This window comes from Harpegnathos saltator, unplaced genomic scaffold, assembly GCF_003227715.2.
Source record: "Harpegnathos saltator strain DR-91 unplaced genomic scaffold, Hsal_v8.6 scaffold101, whole genome shotgun sequence".
NCBI classification, from domain to species: Eukaryota; Metazoa; Arthropoda; class Insecta; order Hymenoptera; family Formicidae; genus Harpegnathos; species Harpegnathos saltator.
This window is the reverse complement of record NW_020229875.1, coordinates 81,741-97,545: the sequence shown is the minus strand read 5'-3', so window position 1 is coordinate 97,545 and position 15,805 is coordinate 81,741. Positions and strand designations below refer to the sequence as shown.

General features: G+C 36.7%; 2 protein-coding genes across 8 annotated transcripts; one reads left to right on the top strand and one right to left on the bottom strand.

Annotated features, from left to right (window-relative positions):
• Positions 1-1,202: 1,202 nt before the first annotated feature.
• LOC105182438 (polypeptide N-acetylgalactosaminyltransferase 1) lies at positions 1,203-7,474 on the bottom strand. Of its 6 annotated transcripts, none has more exons than XM_025298354.1 (10): positions 7,408-7,474; positions 3,726-4,103; positions 3,426-3,614; positions 3,121-3,287; positions 2,835-3,009; positions 2,353-2,683; positions 2,040-2,225; positions 1,715-1,963; positions 1,486-1,629; positions 1,203-1,408 (listed from the first exon to the last, which is right to left on the bottom strand). In XM_025298354.1, the coding sequence occupies exons 2-10, from the start codon at positions 3,929-3,931 to the stop codon at positions 1,259-1,261; spliced, it is 1,797 nt and encodes a 598-aa protein (XP_025154139.1). In that variant the 5' UTR covers positions 3,932-4,103; positions 7,408-7,474; the 3' UTR covers positions 1,203-1,258. The 6 variants fall into 6 exon arrangements, with proteins under 6 accessions (XP_025154139.1, XP_025154131.1, XP_025154142.1 ...); XM_025298346.1 differs by lacking the exon at positions 7,408-7,474 and adding an exon at positions 7,145-7,275; XM_025298357.1 differs by lacking the exon at positions 7,408-7,474 and adding an exon at positions 5,352-5,484.
• Positions 7,475-8,997: 1,523 nt separating this feature from the next.
• On the top strand, positions 8,998-15,466 carry LOC105182439 (serine-rich adhesin for platelets). 2 transcript variants are annotated; one of them, XM_011139852.2, is made up of 5 exons: positions 8,998-9,274; positions 9,978-10,099; positions 10,192-10,344; positions 10,419-10,798; positions 10,955-15,466. In XM_011139852.2, exons 2-5 carry the CDS (start codon positions 9,979-9,981, stop codon positions 14,723-14,725), a joined length of 4,425 nt encoding a protein of 1,474 aa, XP_011138154.1. In that variant the 5' UTR covers positions 8,998-9,274; position 9,978; the 3' UTR covers positions 14,726-15,466. The 2 variants fall into 2 exon arrangements, with proteins under 2 accessions (XP_011138154.1, XP_011138155.1); XM_011139853.2 differs by having other exon boundaries at positions 8,998-9,302.
• The last annotated feature ends 339 nt before the right edge of the window (positions 15,467-15,805 follow it).

Genomic DNA, 15,805 nt, shown 5'->3' with positions numbered 1-15,805 from the left:
TCACTCTTGAAGGAGACTATGTAGATGAATAAAGTCAAATTTTGCCTAAAAGTTGTTTTATTAGTCATCCTACGAACTTATTGAATGATGTGATATAAAGCGTGGTCTACAATGGCCGTAAGCAGTAAGAAGAAAGCGTGAAGAATAAGAAATGGACCAATCACAGTCGATTATGACAAAAATAATCAACTGTGGTTGGTCCATTTCTTACTGTTCACGCTTACTTCTTAGGGCCAGAGCACAGGTTCTTGCATAACACATAATACATAACACATAAGAGAATAAACCAATTAGTTTTCTTCATTTCTCTCCTCAGGACAGAAATGAAGAACTCTGATTAGTTGATTCTCTTATGCGTTGTGTATTATGCGTTATGCAGAAGTCTGTGCTCTGGCCCTTAAGGCCTATCCAGACAAACTTGCATAAGCGCGTAACGCATATGCATAAGGAAATTGATCAATTATGATCCGTGTACAAAAAAATATTTTTTGTATGAAACATACGATTAGTCAATTTCCTTATGCATATGCGTTACGCGCTTATGCAAGTTTGTCTGGATAGGCCTTTACTGCTTACTGCCATTGTAGACGACGCTTAAGCCTACTCTACTCTACTCGATTTATCGGACAGCATTGAGTTGTCATAAATCATGAAGATAGTAGATGGTCGTGTCTATCATACCTTTCAGTCCTAGTAGAACCAACTTGAACTCGATTTATTGTAAACACCCATTATCTTGTGGGTGCTAAGGTCCACAGACTTCTCATCACTTCTCATGGAGATTTAAAAGATAAGCATAGCCTTTTTCGTTTTTTTTGACTAAAATATAGGGAGAATCATCTTATAACTATATTTGCAATTTGTAAGGAAAATTGTTCGTACAGATCATTTTTCTTTCTTTAAAGACTTGAGATAAAAACCGCTCAATTCACTAAACTAAATTTCTATGGCAAAGCATAATTCACAATGCGTTTGATGTTCGACGTTTCTTTTAGGAACAGAAAAGATATCAAACTAAAACTCATAAACGCAACATTCCTTCTCAGTTTTGGAACTGACAAAATAGCGAGATCTTCACAAAACACAGAATAAAAAATTTTTATTAAATCACCAACATACACACACGCGCGCACACACACATATGTATATATATATATATATATATATGTATACATACCAAAAAAATATATATATATATATACACACACACACAAACAATATGTTCTAACGAGTTCAAACGGATATTTGTAAGACAACGTTATTTTGGTACAATTTTACCAATGTAAAAATCAAATTTCCAAAACTGATCTGGCACATTGGCACAGGCAGTCGCAAATACATCTTCTTCATTCTGTACCTGAGAACCATCAAGACAGAGACCAGTTTCTACATGTACAATTTTGCTATCCTACAATCAAATAACATATTTTAATTGCTGGTAATATAATAGCACTTATTTGTAGGTTTTTCGAGTTAATATGATACCTTTGTTAATACCCATTCCTTTCCACCTTTTTCATTATTACAATCCGACATTTCAACTTGAGTGTGCACTCTTGAGTCATCAGCATTCACTCTCGCACAATTATCATCCCTTCGTAACTCGCCAGAATTACTCAATGAAAAAAACTAAGTTGCACAAGCATATGTGTGACCTTTAGTGAAATCGTTCTCATAGTACTTAAATTAAAGTAATCTACATTGATATACAGACCTGACTTGGATATAACTTGGAATGACAACTGTATAAACCTAAATTGTATGGTTTATCCTCGTCACGTTGTAGATTGTCTAAACACAGCAGTCTATTGCGTAATCTGACGCGGCCATATGCTATGGCGTGCTCATCAGGAATGAATTTCTCTGGATAAATATTATCAAGATACCATTTAAAGCTTTTACATTTGAGCTTTCGGCGTAATTTTAAACGCTCGCTTATATCCCCAAACAAACTTGATTTATTCTGAGAATTTTATTTATTTATATAAGAGATGCAGTTAAATATAATAATTAATAATTATATATTTCTAATCTTTTACCTTAAACTCACTGCGATGGAGCAAAAATAATCTCTTATATTCATCCATCCATACAAATGCTAAACGAGCAGTATTTATTCCATGAGTATCTTTATCGTTCGGAAATTTATATGGATGAAAATTTCGAAATATATGGCCAACTCGAGAACAAGGAATAATCTCTAATGTACCACCACATTGCCAAATCTATTGAAGAATAACAATTTATTAAAAACGTAAAATTTTATCGAACCACTAAAAAATACCTGTATGTATCTTCATGACTATATGTTTAATGAGTTAAATTTAATACTTGGGAGTGAATCTAACTTACTCTGAAAGACATTTCCAAATTTTCACCTCCCCAGCCGTCCATTTTATCATCGTAACTACCAACTTCCCAAAAATATTTTCTGTCGATAGCAAATAAACCTCCCGCCATAGTAGGAGATCTAGTCGGTGATATAAGAGAAAGACGCGACTTAAGCTCGTGCTTTTGAATATTTATCCACGTAAAGTGACCTGACCATGTGAAACCACCAACTTGAAAAAAGGATGCTTCATTATCATGAAAGTATTCTAACGTCTCTTCAGAAATATTATCAATTATTGGCATTAATACAGCATTTCTTTTTTCCTTTATTCGCTGAAGCAAAGGCTGTAACCTGTAACATACATACATATATGCCAATGAAGCTTTCTCCATATATAAGTGTGTATAAAATTAGTTTAACATTCAAGATATATAGCAAATCCAATATAGAAAATGTAGAAAAAGGTATACTTTCTATCTAAATTGATACCAGTTTGAAATACCAGTCTTTGATAACTTCGCAATGTGCATCCAAGAAGACAAGAACGTCGCCTGTAGCATTTTTAGCTCCATGAAGACGAGCACGTATCAGTCCTTGTCTATATGGCAACCTCAACAATTTGACTTTTGTAGGTAAACGCGTCGACAAATAATAATCAAGTTGTCCTTGAAGTTCCTCTATATAAATTAACAGAATATAGATATAAAATATATACTTTAGAAAAAAATAATTATTTAATATGTATGCTCCCTTACAATTTACATATTCATATATTGTGATTTCAATACCTTCCTCACTATGATCATCAACCAAAATAATTTCTTTTAATAAATGTGGCAGAGAACCTTTCAAAACGCTATGTACTGTACGTAATAAAACACTCCATGGTTCGTTATAAAAAATAATTATCACACTAACACTTGGTAGTAATGTGTCATATGTAAGATTTGCACACCTATAATATATAAAGTTCATATGTATATATAAGCACAAATATAAATATAAAAAAAATATTCTAATCAGTATAACATTTTTACATGCATGAAAATGTTCTTTTTTGTGAAGTACCTTACAATATATAATAAATTCTTACAGTGGGTTGCGTACATCTGGTAATTTTCTAGTTAATGATATCTTATTTGAAAGGACAACATTCAGTGCTTTTTTTGCAAGTACTGTTTCACCTTCAACCTTCTCTTTTCCATGTAGATAAGCTGGTTCTCCATTTTCTCCAAGTCCAACTACAACATCATACTCCAATTTTAATATTTGCTGCTCATACCTGAAATGTTATTTTTGTCTTAAGAAAATGCAAAATATAACTAAACTATAAAATATAAATAAGAGAATTTGAACTACACATAAAGCTAATGAAAATAGGAGCAAAGTTTACCTTTCCTTTTTTAGCCTCTGCAAAGCAATATCCACATCCTTTTGTCTCTGAGAGTTATTGCCATCTCTTGGAAACGGAAACTGATCTTTATACGCGTTGGAATTGTCATTAGCACGAAATATTTGCTTGGCAATAAGCAAAATGCAGATTATATATAACGTACAAAATGATAATTTCAACAGACATTTGCGACGGGCAAGCATCATTTTTCAAGAATATAGCATTGCTATTAAATGGCGAGAATCGTCAGATAATCAAAATGATTGTTACTGTGGTTATTATCGTTATCATACAATTAGGTTATGGCAGAGCAATATTTGTCAGATGGACCAGAGGCAAGATACCGATGGCTATGTTTCCTTCAAATCACGTGCACATCTGCAACAAGAATTAAAATTTATCATGAAAATGGATTACTGATACACATTTGTATATTTGAAAGCATCATTTTAACGCGGTAAAGACGATACATACGTCGCGATATTTACAATATGCTAGGAGCCAATACACTTGTCCGTTATTAAGATTAAAAAAACTATAGGTAAAAGGTTAAAAATCAAGTATATAATGCCTACGTTAATGCTGCTGTCGAACTGGTTATACATTTTTACAGAAACATGCATGTATTTTTTTTTTTCTTCATATATATGGAGCTTGCAGGTAAGTATGAATAACATTAATCCACAGCAATAAAATAGCCTCTTATAAAGAAAGTGAAAGGTCTGCACAACCTAATTATAAAACTAGCATTTTTCATACTCTATAGAGAACAAGTGTTTTTAAAAGATATTATTCTAACATTTGTAAACTGCATTTATATTATAAGAATTATATAAGTAGGATATATAAGTTAAAGAACAATACAATACAAGTACAAATACAATAATCTAAACATACATTTGGTGTGCCAATTATATAACAGAAAATTTTTATATTTTTATTTTATTTAAGATTTGATACTTAAGACATTAAAATATTTTATGCACCGATACAAGCCCAAGCTATAAAAATTCAAACAAAAATTTCATTTTATATTAATATTAGCATATTGTTAAATAAAATATAGAAACCTTAGTAAAAATTAACAATTTAAAGAATTAACATCATTCTGTTTTTCTTTTTTACTAGGAATAAACATTTTTTCTATATCAGAAAAGGATTTATGTAATGTTTCTGGTAAAAAGAAATATACATAAGCTGTACTTATTAAAGATACGGAACCAAATGAAAAAAATATATTCTTCATGCTCATAACTTTCAAAATATATGGGTAACTCTTAAGGACAGCAAACATCATTATATAAGCAAAAGAGACCATGAAACTTCCACCAATACCACGTATGGACACAGGAATCAATTCTCCTATTAGTGTCCATGGTATATTAATAATTCCAAATGTACTAAAACAAATATAAGATAATACAAAGAAAAGTAATAGCCATTTATAATCTGTCATGGTTTCTTCTGTACCTCCATTTTTTTCATGTGACATTGTAAAATGCATATATATTCCAGAAAGAAACATGGAAATAGTCATTCCAATTCCACTCAAGATGCAGAGAATTCTTCTACCATATCTTCTACTAGAAAAAACTGTTAATATACTTATAACAAATCTAACAATACCTAACATAACGAGTGCATTGTTTTCGTTAAAACTCTTGCTGAGTGTTTCACTCATTTCGTCAAAAACAGACATAGCATAAAATATGATGATATATGAACCAGAAAGTTGTTGCAACGTAAAAAGGATGAAAAGTATCACCATGGGTTTATATCCGCTAGGAGACGTAAATTTATGATAGTAATTTTTTATATATGTAATTAGAGTATCCGATGTTTCATCATTTGCAACGCGATTTCTGGTTACCTCCATGATTCGCGAGTACTCCTGTTCATAAATCTAAAAAACGTTTATCCATTGATACCTTGAAACATATAGATATTTCAAAACACTGTATTGTACTCACTGTTTGTCTTTTGTTAAGTCGCTTCAAATTGCGTCTCATTTCATGAACCCGTTTCTCATCTAACATGCCATTTTGAAAATATGCAAGCCAATAGGGGCTTTCAGGTACAAAAAACAGTGCAAATAAGATGCAACACTCTAATATACAAACAACTATAGCCATTTTATGCCAGTCTAGCAGTATAGCTAGACAACAAGTTATTAATATACCCAACGAAACAAACACGGAATTAAGACACAAAAGCATTGGCCTGATTTGTGGATGAGATAGTTCTGATATATAAATTAAACCAGTGGTTGTTAAACCTGCTGCAATTCCAGCTATAAATCGAGCTGCATAAATAATAACTATAGATTTGTTAAATATGAGCAAAATCCATGATATTATTGCAGGAACACACGATAACAAGCAAACCACTTTGCGTCCAAATTTATCCATTAAAGGGCCCGCAATAAGAGATCCTATTGGCAAAGTTATTGTAACTAGACTTGCTATAGAACAAAAAGTGCAAAATAATAAGTAATATTACTAATAACTAAAATCCTAATTTTGTTGCAGCTGGTAATGAAGCATATACAAGGTGTTCTAAAAAGATATGTCAAAAATTTAAGGAGATATTCCTCACACCTGAAGGATGAAAAAATGTTATATGGACGTAGGTGCGGAAATGCTTATTTCAGGAGTTATGTTGAAAGTACTGTTAGTTGTTAACTGTAGGATTAATTATTGTAGATGGCAATCGTTTAATTAGGCTTATTTACATTTGGTTTTAATGTAACCTTGAGTTAGTCACAATAAATGTTGAAAATGTTCGTCATTTGCCTGAATACAAGCAGTGACACGTCGACGCATTGATTCACAGACACGTTCAAAAATGTCTGGCGTACAGTGGATTGTCTCGCAACCTGCAGTGATACTCAAGGTCACATTAAAACCAAATGTAAATAAGCCTAATTAAACGATTGTCGTCTACAATAATTAATCCTAAATTTTTCCTTGTGTAAGTAATACACATTGTGTAAGTGTACAGCTAACAGTATTTTCAACATAACTCCTGAAATAAGCATTTTCGCACCTATGTCCATATAACATTTTTTCATCCTTCAGGTGTGAGGAATATCTCCTTAAATTTTTGATATATCTTTTTAGAACACCCTGTATGTGCACATATGTACACTAATACAAAGCTCTGCAAAATTTGCATGTAATTGAATGACAGATTTGAATAGAACATTCATAAGTTTTTAATACAAATTCAGGTATATTGCCTGATTAAGATCAAATATCATATAATTTGCATGTCAAAATAATACATCAGAAGTTTGTATTGGTGCTTATATGAGAATACTTGCAAGCTGCAATAAAATTCTGTTCTATCAAATATTAAATAGTATATTTACTGTACTCAAAACAAACTGAAAAATATCCAAAATTTGTTACAAGACTGACCTATCCAAGACTCTTCATTTTCTGTTATTGCCATTCCAGTATTGTCCAACTTTAGTTCATTTATCAAAACTGTACTGTAAGCCATGTTTACACCAACCTTTATGACTATACAATGGATTATGCAGCTTGCAATAACCTAAAATATATTATTTATAAAATATCACTATTTATAATCAGCCATTTATTTCATGCTTATCATAATTAACGTTTCAAAATACATATGTCCATGACATAAAGAATACAATAATTATAATGCAATTTACCTGTGGTATTATATCTGAGTTTGTTATTTCTTTCTTTGAATTTGATCTTGCAATGGTATATGGAAGACTGTAAAAAATAAAATATTTTAAAATTAAATGCATTAATACTTATATATGTTAAAATTAGATTATAAAAAGATATATATATGTATAAAATTTATAAATGCAAAATATTTTTCATCTATTACCTATCTTCACTGTAAAGTTTATTGTTTTTTTCATTCATCATATATGATACCTCATTAATAGCTTCTTGCATCTTATCCATTTTATATTATATTATATTGTTGTAAAAACTTGTTCAATATTTCTAGAATAAATAGATATATAATATATAATAAATATAACAATTTATAACTTGTATAAAATTACAAAACAATAAAAATACAAATATAAATTATAATGCTTGTATGGATGAATTCTTTATTTCCATAATAAAATTTGCAAAGGTATTCTGTATCTCAAAACTAATAGAATAGTTTCAATATCTCAGAATATATCTCAGAGTGATCATATTGAAAAATAAAATAAAAATGAAGATATCTATAAACTTTATTTAACCTTCTTCTGAATTTGCACTTTCATAACCAATGTTATATATTTGCATAGTCAATATTTCAGTTTATTCAGATTTCTAAATAAGTTGATTTTATACTTTCATATCTCTATAGATTTTTTTGTTGGTTTTAAAGTATACATGTTTCTCTGCAAACTTTGTGAAAACTAACAGGAACATAAACTCACTCTGTATTTCTTGGACAATTAAAAATGTTGCATACATAGAAACCGTAAAGATGTATTAAATAAATCAATCATTTAACGTAAATTTTTAACGTAAATTAAAGAAAAGATAGAAAATTCAAAAAGAATTTTGTTTACCACTGGTATAAAAGTTACATTAAAATTTATATATGTAATTTATGTACAAATTTATGTAAAATATTTTCTATCGTAGAAAAATACGCTTATGAAATAATTATCTTTAGTACGTTTTTATATTATCCTATACATGCATATATTTAAGAAGACTTACTCTTACGTCAACGTCATGTAAAATAAATCATCATTTTAAAATGGAGAAGTACAAAAATCGAATTCGCAATTCTTTTCATGAACATAATGACAGATTTACACTGCACGACGTTCTATGTACGACTTTTCACTATCCAATAAAAGAAATTTGCTTTCTAGGAAGTAGCTAAGAACTAGACAAGGATATATTTGTCCCTAAAAAGTAAATATTCCTATTGGGTGGCAAATATCATATCATTAGACATGTTGCATAACATAAGATACGTTAACAATAAATTATTATTAAATATTCCATAATTTATAAAGTGGTCATATATAAAATATATGCATGTGATTTAGTTAACGTTACATCGATGAAACTTGCCATATCGGCTGCGTTCCGATATTCACTGCCAGCACTGAAATTCTATAGTATACGTCACACAAACTATGTATTTTCAGTACTGGCAGTGAATTTCGGAACGCAGCCGTTGTGTGTGGTGCCGGCTTTAGTAGAATTTAGTGGGATATGCGCAATGTTTTTAGAAATGTCGCACGCATGATTGTTTATCCGCCATTTTGTTTTACTGCCGTACGCGCAGTTTTCAGTGATACGGTGCATAATTTTAACATGAATTTAAGTCATTGAGACGAATTAAATCAGGCGGTATTACCGCTTTATTAAACTTTTGTCTATTTACGGAAATAGCGTCGCTCGAGGAATGTGAAAATCGACTTATCAGAGTAGTACCGTGATGGCAATCCGTGACAAGTTACATCTGACCCAACTTTCCTGACTTTTGAGGCCAAATGGCGATTACCAAATAAAACGGACGATTTTCGCTTGGTTCGTCACGTAAGTCTATCCGAAGCGTTTGCCGCACGTACGTATAAAACAGCGCCGAATAATTAACATTACCACTTAACGCCATTGAACGCTGAAAATATTTTAGACCGACGTATTATACGTAGTCCTACTAATGTTCCCTCAATTTTCATCTGCACCGTTATCCGATATCCTTCCCCTCCCTTAAAAACTTGGCGGTAGAAAAATTATGTCAATTAAATCTGTTAATCTTATTAACTTACATATGCATACACATGCATATATGTATACACATGTGACATATACATATATTATAGTTGCTACAAGTTTGCTTTGATCAATTGTTGTATTTGTACTTAGCAGCTGTCACGTTGTCCTTTAATTTGCTCACATTAAAAGCATGAGTTGAATATTGATTATATATTATTATATTTTCCATGAGACAATTATAATGTACAAAGTCATCTATTCTGTCCAATTTAATAATAAAACAATTAATTATAATTTTATATGTAATGAATTAGATTTATATCTGAATGTTACTACTTATAATAATAATTGATATAGATTGTTAGCGCTGTGTACTTCTATAGTTGTACTTTAACAAATATTTCAAAATTAAACTGAATTATATTTACAACAGATTATAATAAAGAATATAGTTATAATTATATTATATTATTTTGTAAGTTTACATATGAATTTATATGTATGTATATCTATCCTGTTGTAGGATGTCAGGACAGAGCGGTGGACATCGAGTGTGTTTATCCAAGCTTAATGAACAATTGACATGTAGACTGTGCGGTGGTTATTTTATCGATGCCACTACTATTATAGAATGTTTACACTCATGTACGGTATTTTTTTTACAACGTATATGTTGGAACATAAATCAATATTTTAACATAATATCATTATAAAATTCTGCATGTGTTTTCTTATAGTTTGTAGAAGCTGCATTGTCAAATATTTGGAGAACAACAAGTATTGTCCAATCTGCGAGGTACAGGTTCATAAAAGCAAGCCATTATTAAATATACGTCCTGATCATACTTTACAAGATATTGTATATAAACTTGTACCTGGATGTTACCAAAGTATGTATTCTCCATTCGAGATTAACAAGAGAAAAGTCTACCTTTCTTAAGCTAACAATTGCACCCTTTTTCAGACGAAATGCGATGTCGGAGAGAATTTTATGCGAAGCATCCAGATATACGTAATCAAGTAACGTCTCCGGAAGCACGTGGAGAACCAATAGAATCACATATATATTCTCCGGATGAATCTCTCAGTCTGTCCTTGGAATATTTTAACCCTCATACAGAGGATTTAAGTGAAACAAACACTACCAAGGATACAACTGAAAAGCCGCTTTTGAAACGATATTTGCGATGTCCCGCAGCAGTGACAGTATTTCATTTACAAAAATTAATAAGAGCCAAGTATGGCCTTAGTGATGCACATCGAGTTGATATAATGTATAAAGAAGAGCCCTTGTGTAGTAGTTATACTTTAATGGACGTAATGTACATTTATCATTGGAGGCGGGTATGTGTCTAATTTAGTAATCTTTCACGTATAATAAATTAAATAGACATTTTTTTTTTCTAATTTTGTTTATGCGAATATATGGTAAAATACTGTAGACAAGAGACTTGATGTATATACATTTACTTATATTAATGGTAAATCTTGGTGTTTTAGAAAGTTCCACTACACTTAAGCTACAGAATATTCGAATCATCTTCAAAACGCATGAAATTGTCGGAAGACAATGTCAACTATAAGAAGTCTCTAACAAACGCTGGCATTCATTCCGACGAAACGAAAGACGAGAAGTCATTGAAACGAGAATGGAAAGAAGTGCAGTTAAAGATATCGGAAACGGGCGTGATGAGTATAACCGATATATCGAATACGGTACTCAAAAGAGAATCAGGGATGGAGAATGTACAGGATCAGAAAATCACAGACGAAAGCGTCACTACTATTGCAACGGTGAGCAAAGCAGATACATTGGTGGAGAATTGCGGTGTGCCCAAGTCTTGTATAGATGCGATGCAACCTGTCGTGGTTATTGACGCGCAAATAACGAAAAACACGATTCTTCCTGATTCGAGCGATACGCCGCCTATGGTCACGAGTGATGTCAAGCCTACAGACGAAAATTCGTCGATCAAGAACTGTACATCGCCACCTATTCAGCACAATGGTAGCACGACAACGAGGCAGACTAATGAAGCGGGCAGTCGTGCTGCCCCAGCGAACTCGCAACAAGACACGCGAGAGGTAAAAGTTCATAATCAAACTAACAGCGCCGAGGACAAACCAATTTCGCAAGGACAGGAAGTTACCGGTCAAGTGGTAACGCAATGCATAGAAGAGAGTGCGCCCGCGCCTGTAGTCGAGAATACGACGGGAATGGATACGCGAGCGAAAAAGTTGGCGATAAATAATAACAACAACAGCACAGACCTAAGGGCTGAGGTTCAAAAGGAGTGCGTGAAAAGTGAAGTGAAAATAGGAAACGTTGGGTCCAAGATCGACGCGCTAAGCGCAAAATTGCTGTTCCAGCCGAAGATCGGTCAAGTGAACAACACTTATTCTAAGAAATCACCAAAGGAAAAACGAGCGATTTTGCAGAACGCAAAGAAGTCGGAGTTGAAGTCGCCGACGGAAAGTGTGAAAGTCGCCGACGTGAAAACGCGAACGAATTGTGGGAGTGCAGCGGCCAAAGTGACGATTTCGTGTTCCACGGCAGCTTCCTCCCCGCAGAAACCGATCGTGTCGACCGCGACAGCATCTCCGAACACTTCGACGGTAGACTCGACGGCCGAATCTATTAAAGCAGAAGTCTCTTACGAAAAGGACAATCAAAGCGCGGGTATCGACGTGCAGCAAGCCTTGAATCTGCTGGAGCAAAAGAGGAACTCGCCTACACAAACACAAGCGGAATTAGTCTCGAAAGCGAGTCACGTGAGTGCTGCGGCTGGTCAGAGATTACAACAATGTGTGCGAAATAGCAGTACTCTCGCGCCCATTGAAAGTGCATCCACCGCAGCAAACACTTCCACATCCACATCTATGAGCCAGGTGACATCGACGTTTCCATACACGGTCCACGACTTAGTGACCAACGCCAACCTGAAATCGACCCTGAAAAATTCCAACAGCAGCAGTGTACCCCAAAATTCGCTGACGGCACCGTCCGTCGCCTGTCCAACGTCCAACAATCAAATGTCTTCTATGCCTCAGTTCACCATGCAAACACCGTCGATGAGCATATATTCTATACCCACGTCCTTGAAGAACAACTGCAGTAGCGCGAGTCAAGCTGCAGCTGCGGTAACGATCACGCCGACAGCACCGATCGTGTCGACGGCGACGGCAAAGTCGACGTCGGCACCGACGCCGACCTCGACTCCGTGTCCGGACGCGATCCCGATATCTCTGATGAAGCCGTCGATGCGCAAGCAGGAAGCGACCGCCAAGGGTAGCAATCTCAACGAAATCTGCGCGAAAATCGGCTCGAACACGACGGGCTCGAAGATTAACGACATCTGCGCGAAGATAGGGGAGAACTCGAAGGAGAAGAACAGGGTGGAGGCGCGCAATAAGTCGGATATACCGGACCTGCTAAAAATAGCGAAGAAGACTCCTTCGTTGTCGAACTCTGACACGGCCATAAAACATATACCGAATATTCCTAATGTACCGGTATACACACCAAGCAGCAATACGACGACGGTGGAAAGCAAGGGCGCGAAAATCGCCTCGTCGACGTCCGTCGCGTTGGCGGTGCCCACGTCGTCGGCGCCGACGCCGACGCCTCACGTGAGCCAGAGGACGTCATCCTTAAAGAAGCAGAATCAAGCGGTCGGCTACAAAACGCTGCGCGACCCGCCCAAGTGTTGGAACCCCACATTGTCGAAGAACAACTACGTGGCGGTGAAAAATCAAAATCAAGCGTCCGCGTCCGAGGGCACGAGCAAGCAGATCCCGTCGAAACCGGCCAAGATCTTCAAGATGAGGAACATGCCGCGCTACTTGGGCAATCCCGCGTCAGGCGTGAAGCCGATGTACGGGATGACGAATGACACGAAGGAGAAGGAGCAGTCGACGACGAACACGAAAAGCACTACCCTCAACATGATGAAGATCGACCCGAAAACCTTGTCGCCTATTGTCTCCACGGTAAATTCGCCAATCGTCTCGCCGCCGCCTTATTCGCCGAATGCCCGGAGCTACCAGAACACTCCGTTCGCGCGGGACATGTGCCGCAGCTCCGGCTCGCCGATCTCGCCGAGGAATTCGCCGGTAAACATGTTGTCGACCAATCCGTTCATACCGTCTCCTACGCCCAACACGAATCCCCGGATCATATACTCTCATTTCCCCCCGCCTTTTCCAGACGCCAGTCGGTTCCCGAATCCTTTGATACGGTCGCCTATCGGTATCCCGCCTCCCAGTGCCTTCCACAGTAGTCTACCGCCTTCGATCAACAAGCTGTATCAGCGATCGAGTTACATACCGCAAACCACCGGTTACTCACCGGTGGCTGGTCAGCCGCCAGCGGTGCAGAGAATACCGCCGAGCACGCACTCGTCGTCGCCGAAGACTTCGTCGCCGAACTCGATCTCCTCCACGTCGTTCAACATGGGAAAGACTGAGCCGATCACGTCGACGGTCAACAGCGTCGCATTGCTCTTGTCGAAGAGCGTGCCTGTGCCAGTTCCCGTGCCGGTACCGATGTCCGTGGCTATGCCCGTATCCGTGCCATCTCAACGAGAACTCAACGCGTTCAACCTGTCGAAGACCGGCAGTTTGACCGTCACTTCCAACACCGTGAAGACGAATACGGATGATCCTCACGAGACGCGGAGTGCTAAGCAGAACTCGTCCTCGGCGTCTATAGCGCCCAATCCTGCGGTCACGAACGTCGAAGTATCCGAGAATTCCAGTCCGCCGAGTGGTAGCGAAAGAAAACAATGTAAGGACACGGACATACAAACGCAGGAGAGCGCACGAAGTAGAGAAGAGGTCGGCCAAGCTTCCAAGCCGAAGGTCGCTGAAAACATGAGCCCAACCGACAAGAAAGAGAAGAACCAAACGACTAAAGTCAACGGCGACGTTACAACAGAACACTTCGGAAGTAAAAAATCCAAGGAGTATAATAACGATGAGACGACGGTGACGACGACGACGACGACCACAACGGCCACGACGACGACGACGATGGTGGCGACGGCGGCGACGACAACGGTAGCGACGACGCCGATACAGGAGACAACCGAACGAGAGAATCAAGCGGAACGCTCCTCACCCCGGGAACGAAATAATATTCATAAGAGCAACTCTCAAGCTGCCGTCAACGACTCGTCAACGAACGACTCCAAAACTGAAGATCTCGGCAAGACCAGCGAGCAGATACAAGGCAAAAAGTCGGAAGCGCAGAGAAACAAGGCGGAGACGTAATCGCGAATCGTCCTTAGATAAAAATGAAAGTCGTGCGATTTTATTACTGTCACTCAATCACACATACATATACACACACATTCTCTCTCTCTTTTTCTCTCCCCCTCTCTTTCCTCTTTCTTCCGCGTATTAGACAGGAGCTGCATTTAACCTGACACACACGCGATGACGGCTTTTTTGAGAAAAAATCGGCAGTTAGGCTGAACACACGCTCCGCGTTCTGACATTTACTGCCAATAATTGTAATGTCGTTTCTCCAACAACCGAGACGGTCGTCGACACGCATATTATTCTGCATGCATACACATTTGTATCGTACATCTGAGAAGCGCGCCTATATGCCATCCGCGTGTAACAGAGAATGTCAGAAAAGGAATGCGTAAGAGGATCGCTAAAAGATGGGCAACGGATTCTCGTTGCACTGGCACTGTGTCAAAGAGAACAAGAGTAAGCAATTAATGACCATTGTTGAGGATGTTCCGCGGCGTGTTAGCAATCTGTATATTTCTGTAAATACATAGCAATCGCGAAAGATCTAATTATTTTCTATTATAAATGAGTTATTATATCATTGTGTTGAGCACATTATTTTATGAGCGTACGCGTTGACGATAATTATGAAACCGTCAGAATTTCCGCGTGCATATCTATCATTGATATTACCGTTAAACGAGTCTCCCCTCCCCTCCCCCCGTTGTTATTACACGTGCATATATGCATTATATGCATATGTAGGAATGGTATACACGGCGGTGCCGAGCGAAAGTGCATTCGCGAATGATGAGTAATAATCTCAACGACGACGAGATATAAGCTGACAGATTTATAAATACGTTATATACAAATTCTCGATATCGTTGCTCGTCTGTCCGGGAATACATCCGCCTCGGCACCGATCCCCTGGCATATTCCACTTTTATCATATGCCCTCTCGGTCATGTATTCTATGAGAAATTTCAAATTGATCTCTGCGATTTTAGCGACGATGCAGTAGTCGCCGTAATCTTCAGAAGCGACACATAAATATTAAACAGCGTGAATATGGCAGTGCCGCCAAGTTTATAAAAGAGGACACGACTA

Coding starts and splice junctions, on each gene's coding strand:
- LOC105182438 (XM_025298354.1), bottom strand. CDS start 3,931: ATGATGCTTGCCCGTCGCAAATGTCTGTTGAAATTATCATTTTGTACG. Junction 3,010..3,120: donor TGATGATCATAGTGAGGAAG/GTATTGAAATCA, acceptor TAATTTATATAG/AGGAACTTCAAGGACAACTT. Junction 1,409..1,485: donor AGGAATGGGTATTAACAAAG/GTATCATATTAA, acceptor ATTTGATTGTAG/GATAGCAAAATTGTACATGT.
- LOC105182439 (XM_011139852.2), top strand. CDS start 9,979: ATGTCAGGACAGAGCGGTGGACATCGAGTGTGTTTATCCAAGCTTAAT. Junction 10,345..10,418: donor TGTACCTGGATGTTACCAAA/GTATGTATTCTC, acceptor ACCCTTTTTCAG/ACGAAATGCGATGTCGGAGA. Junction 10,799..10,954: donor ACATTTATCATTGGAGGCGG/GTATGTGTCTAA, acceptor TTGGTGTTTTAG/AAAGTTCCACTACACTTAAG.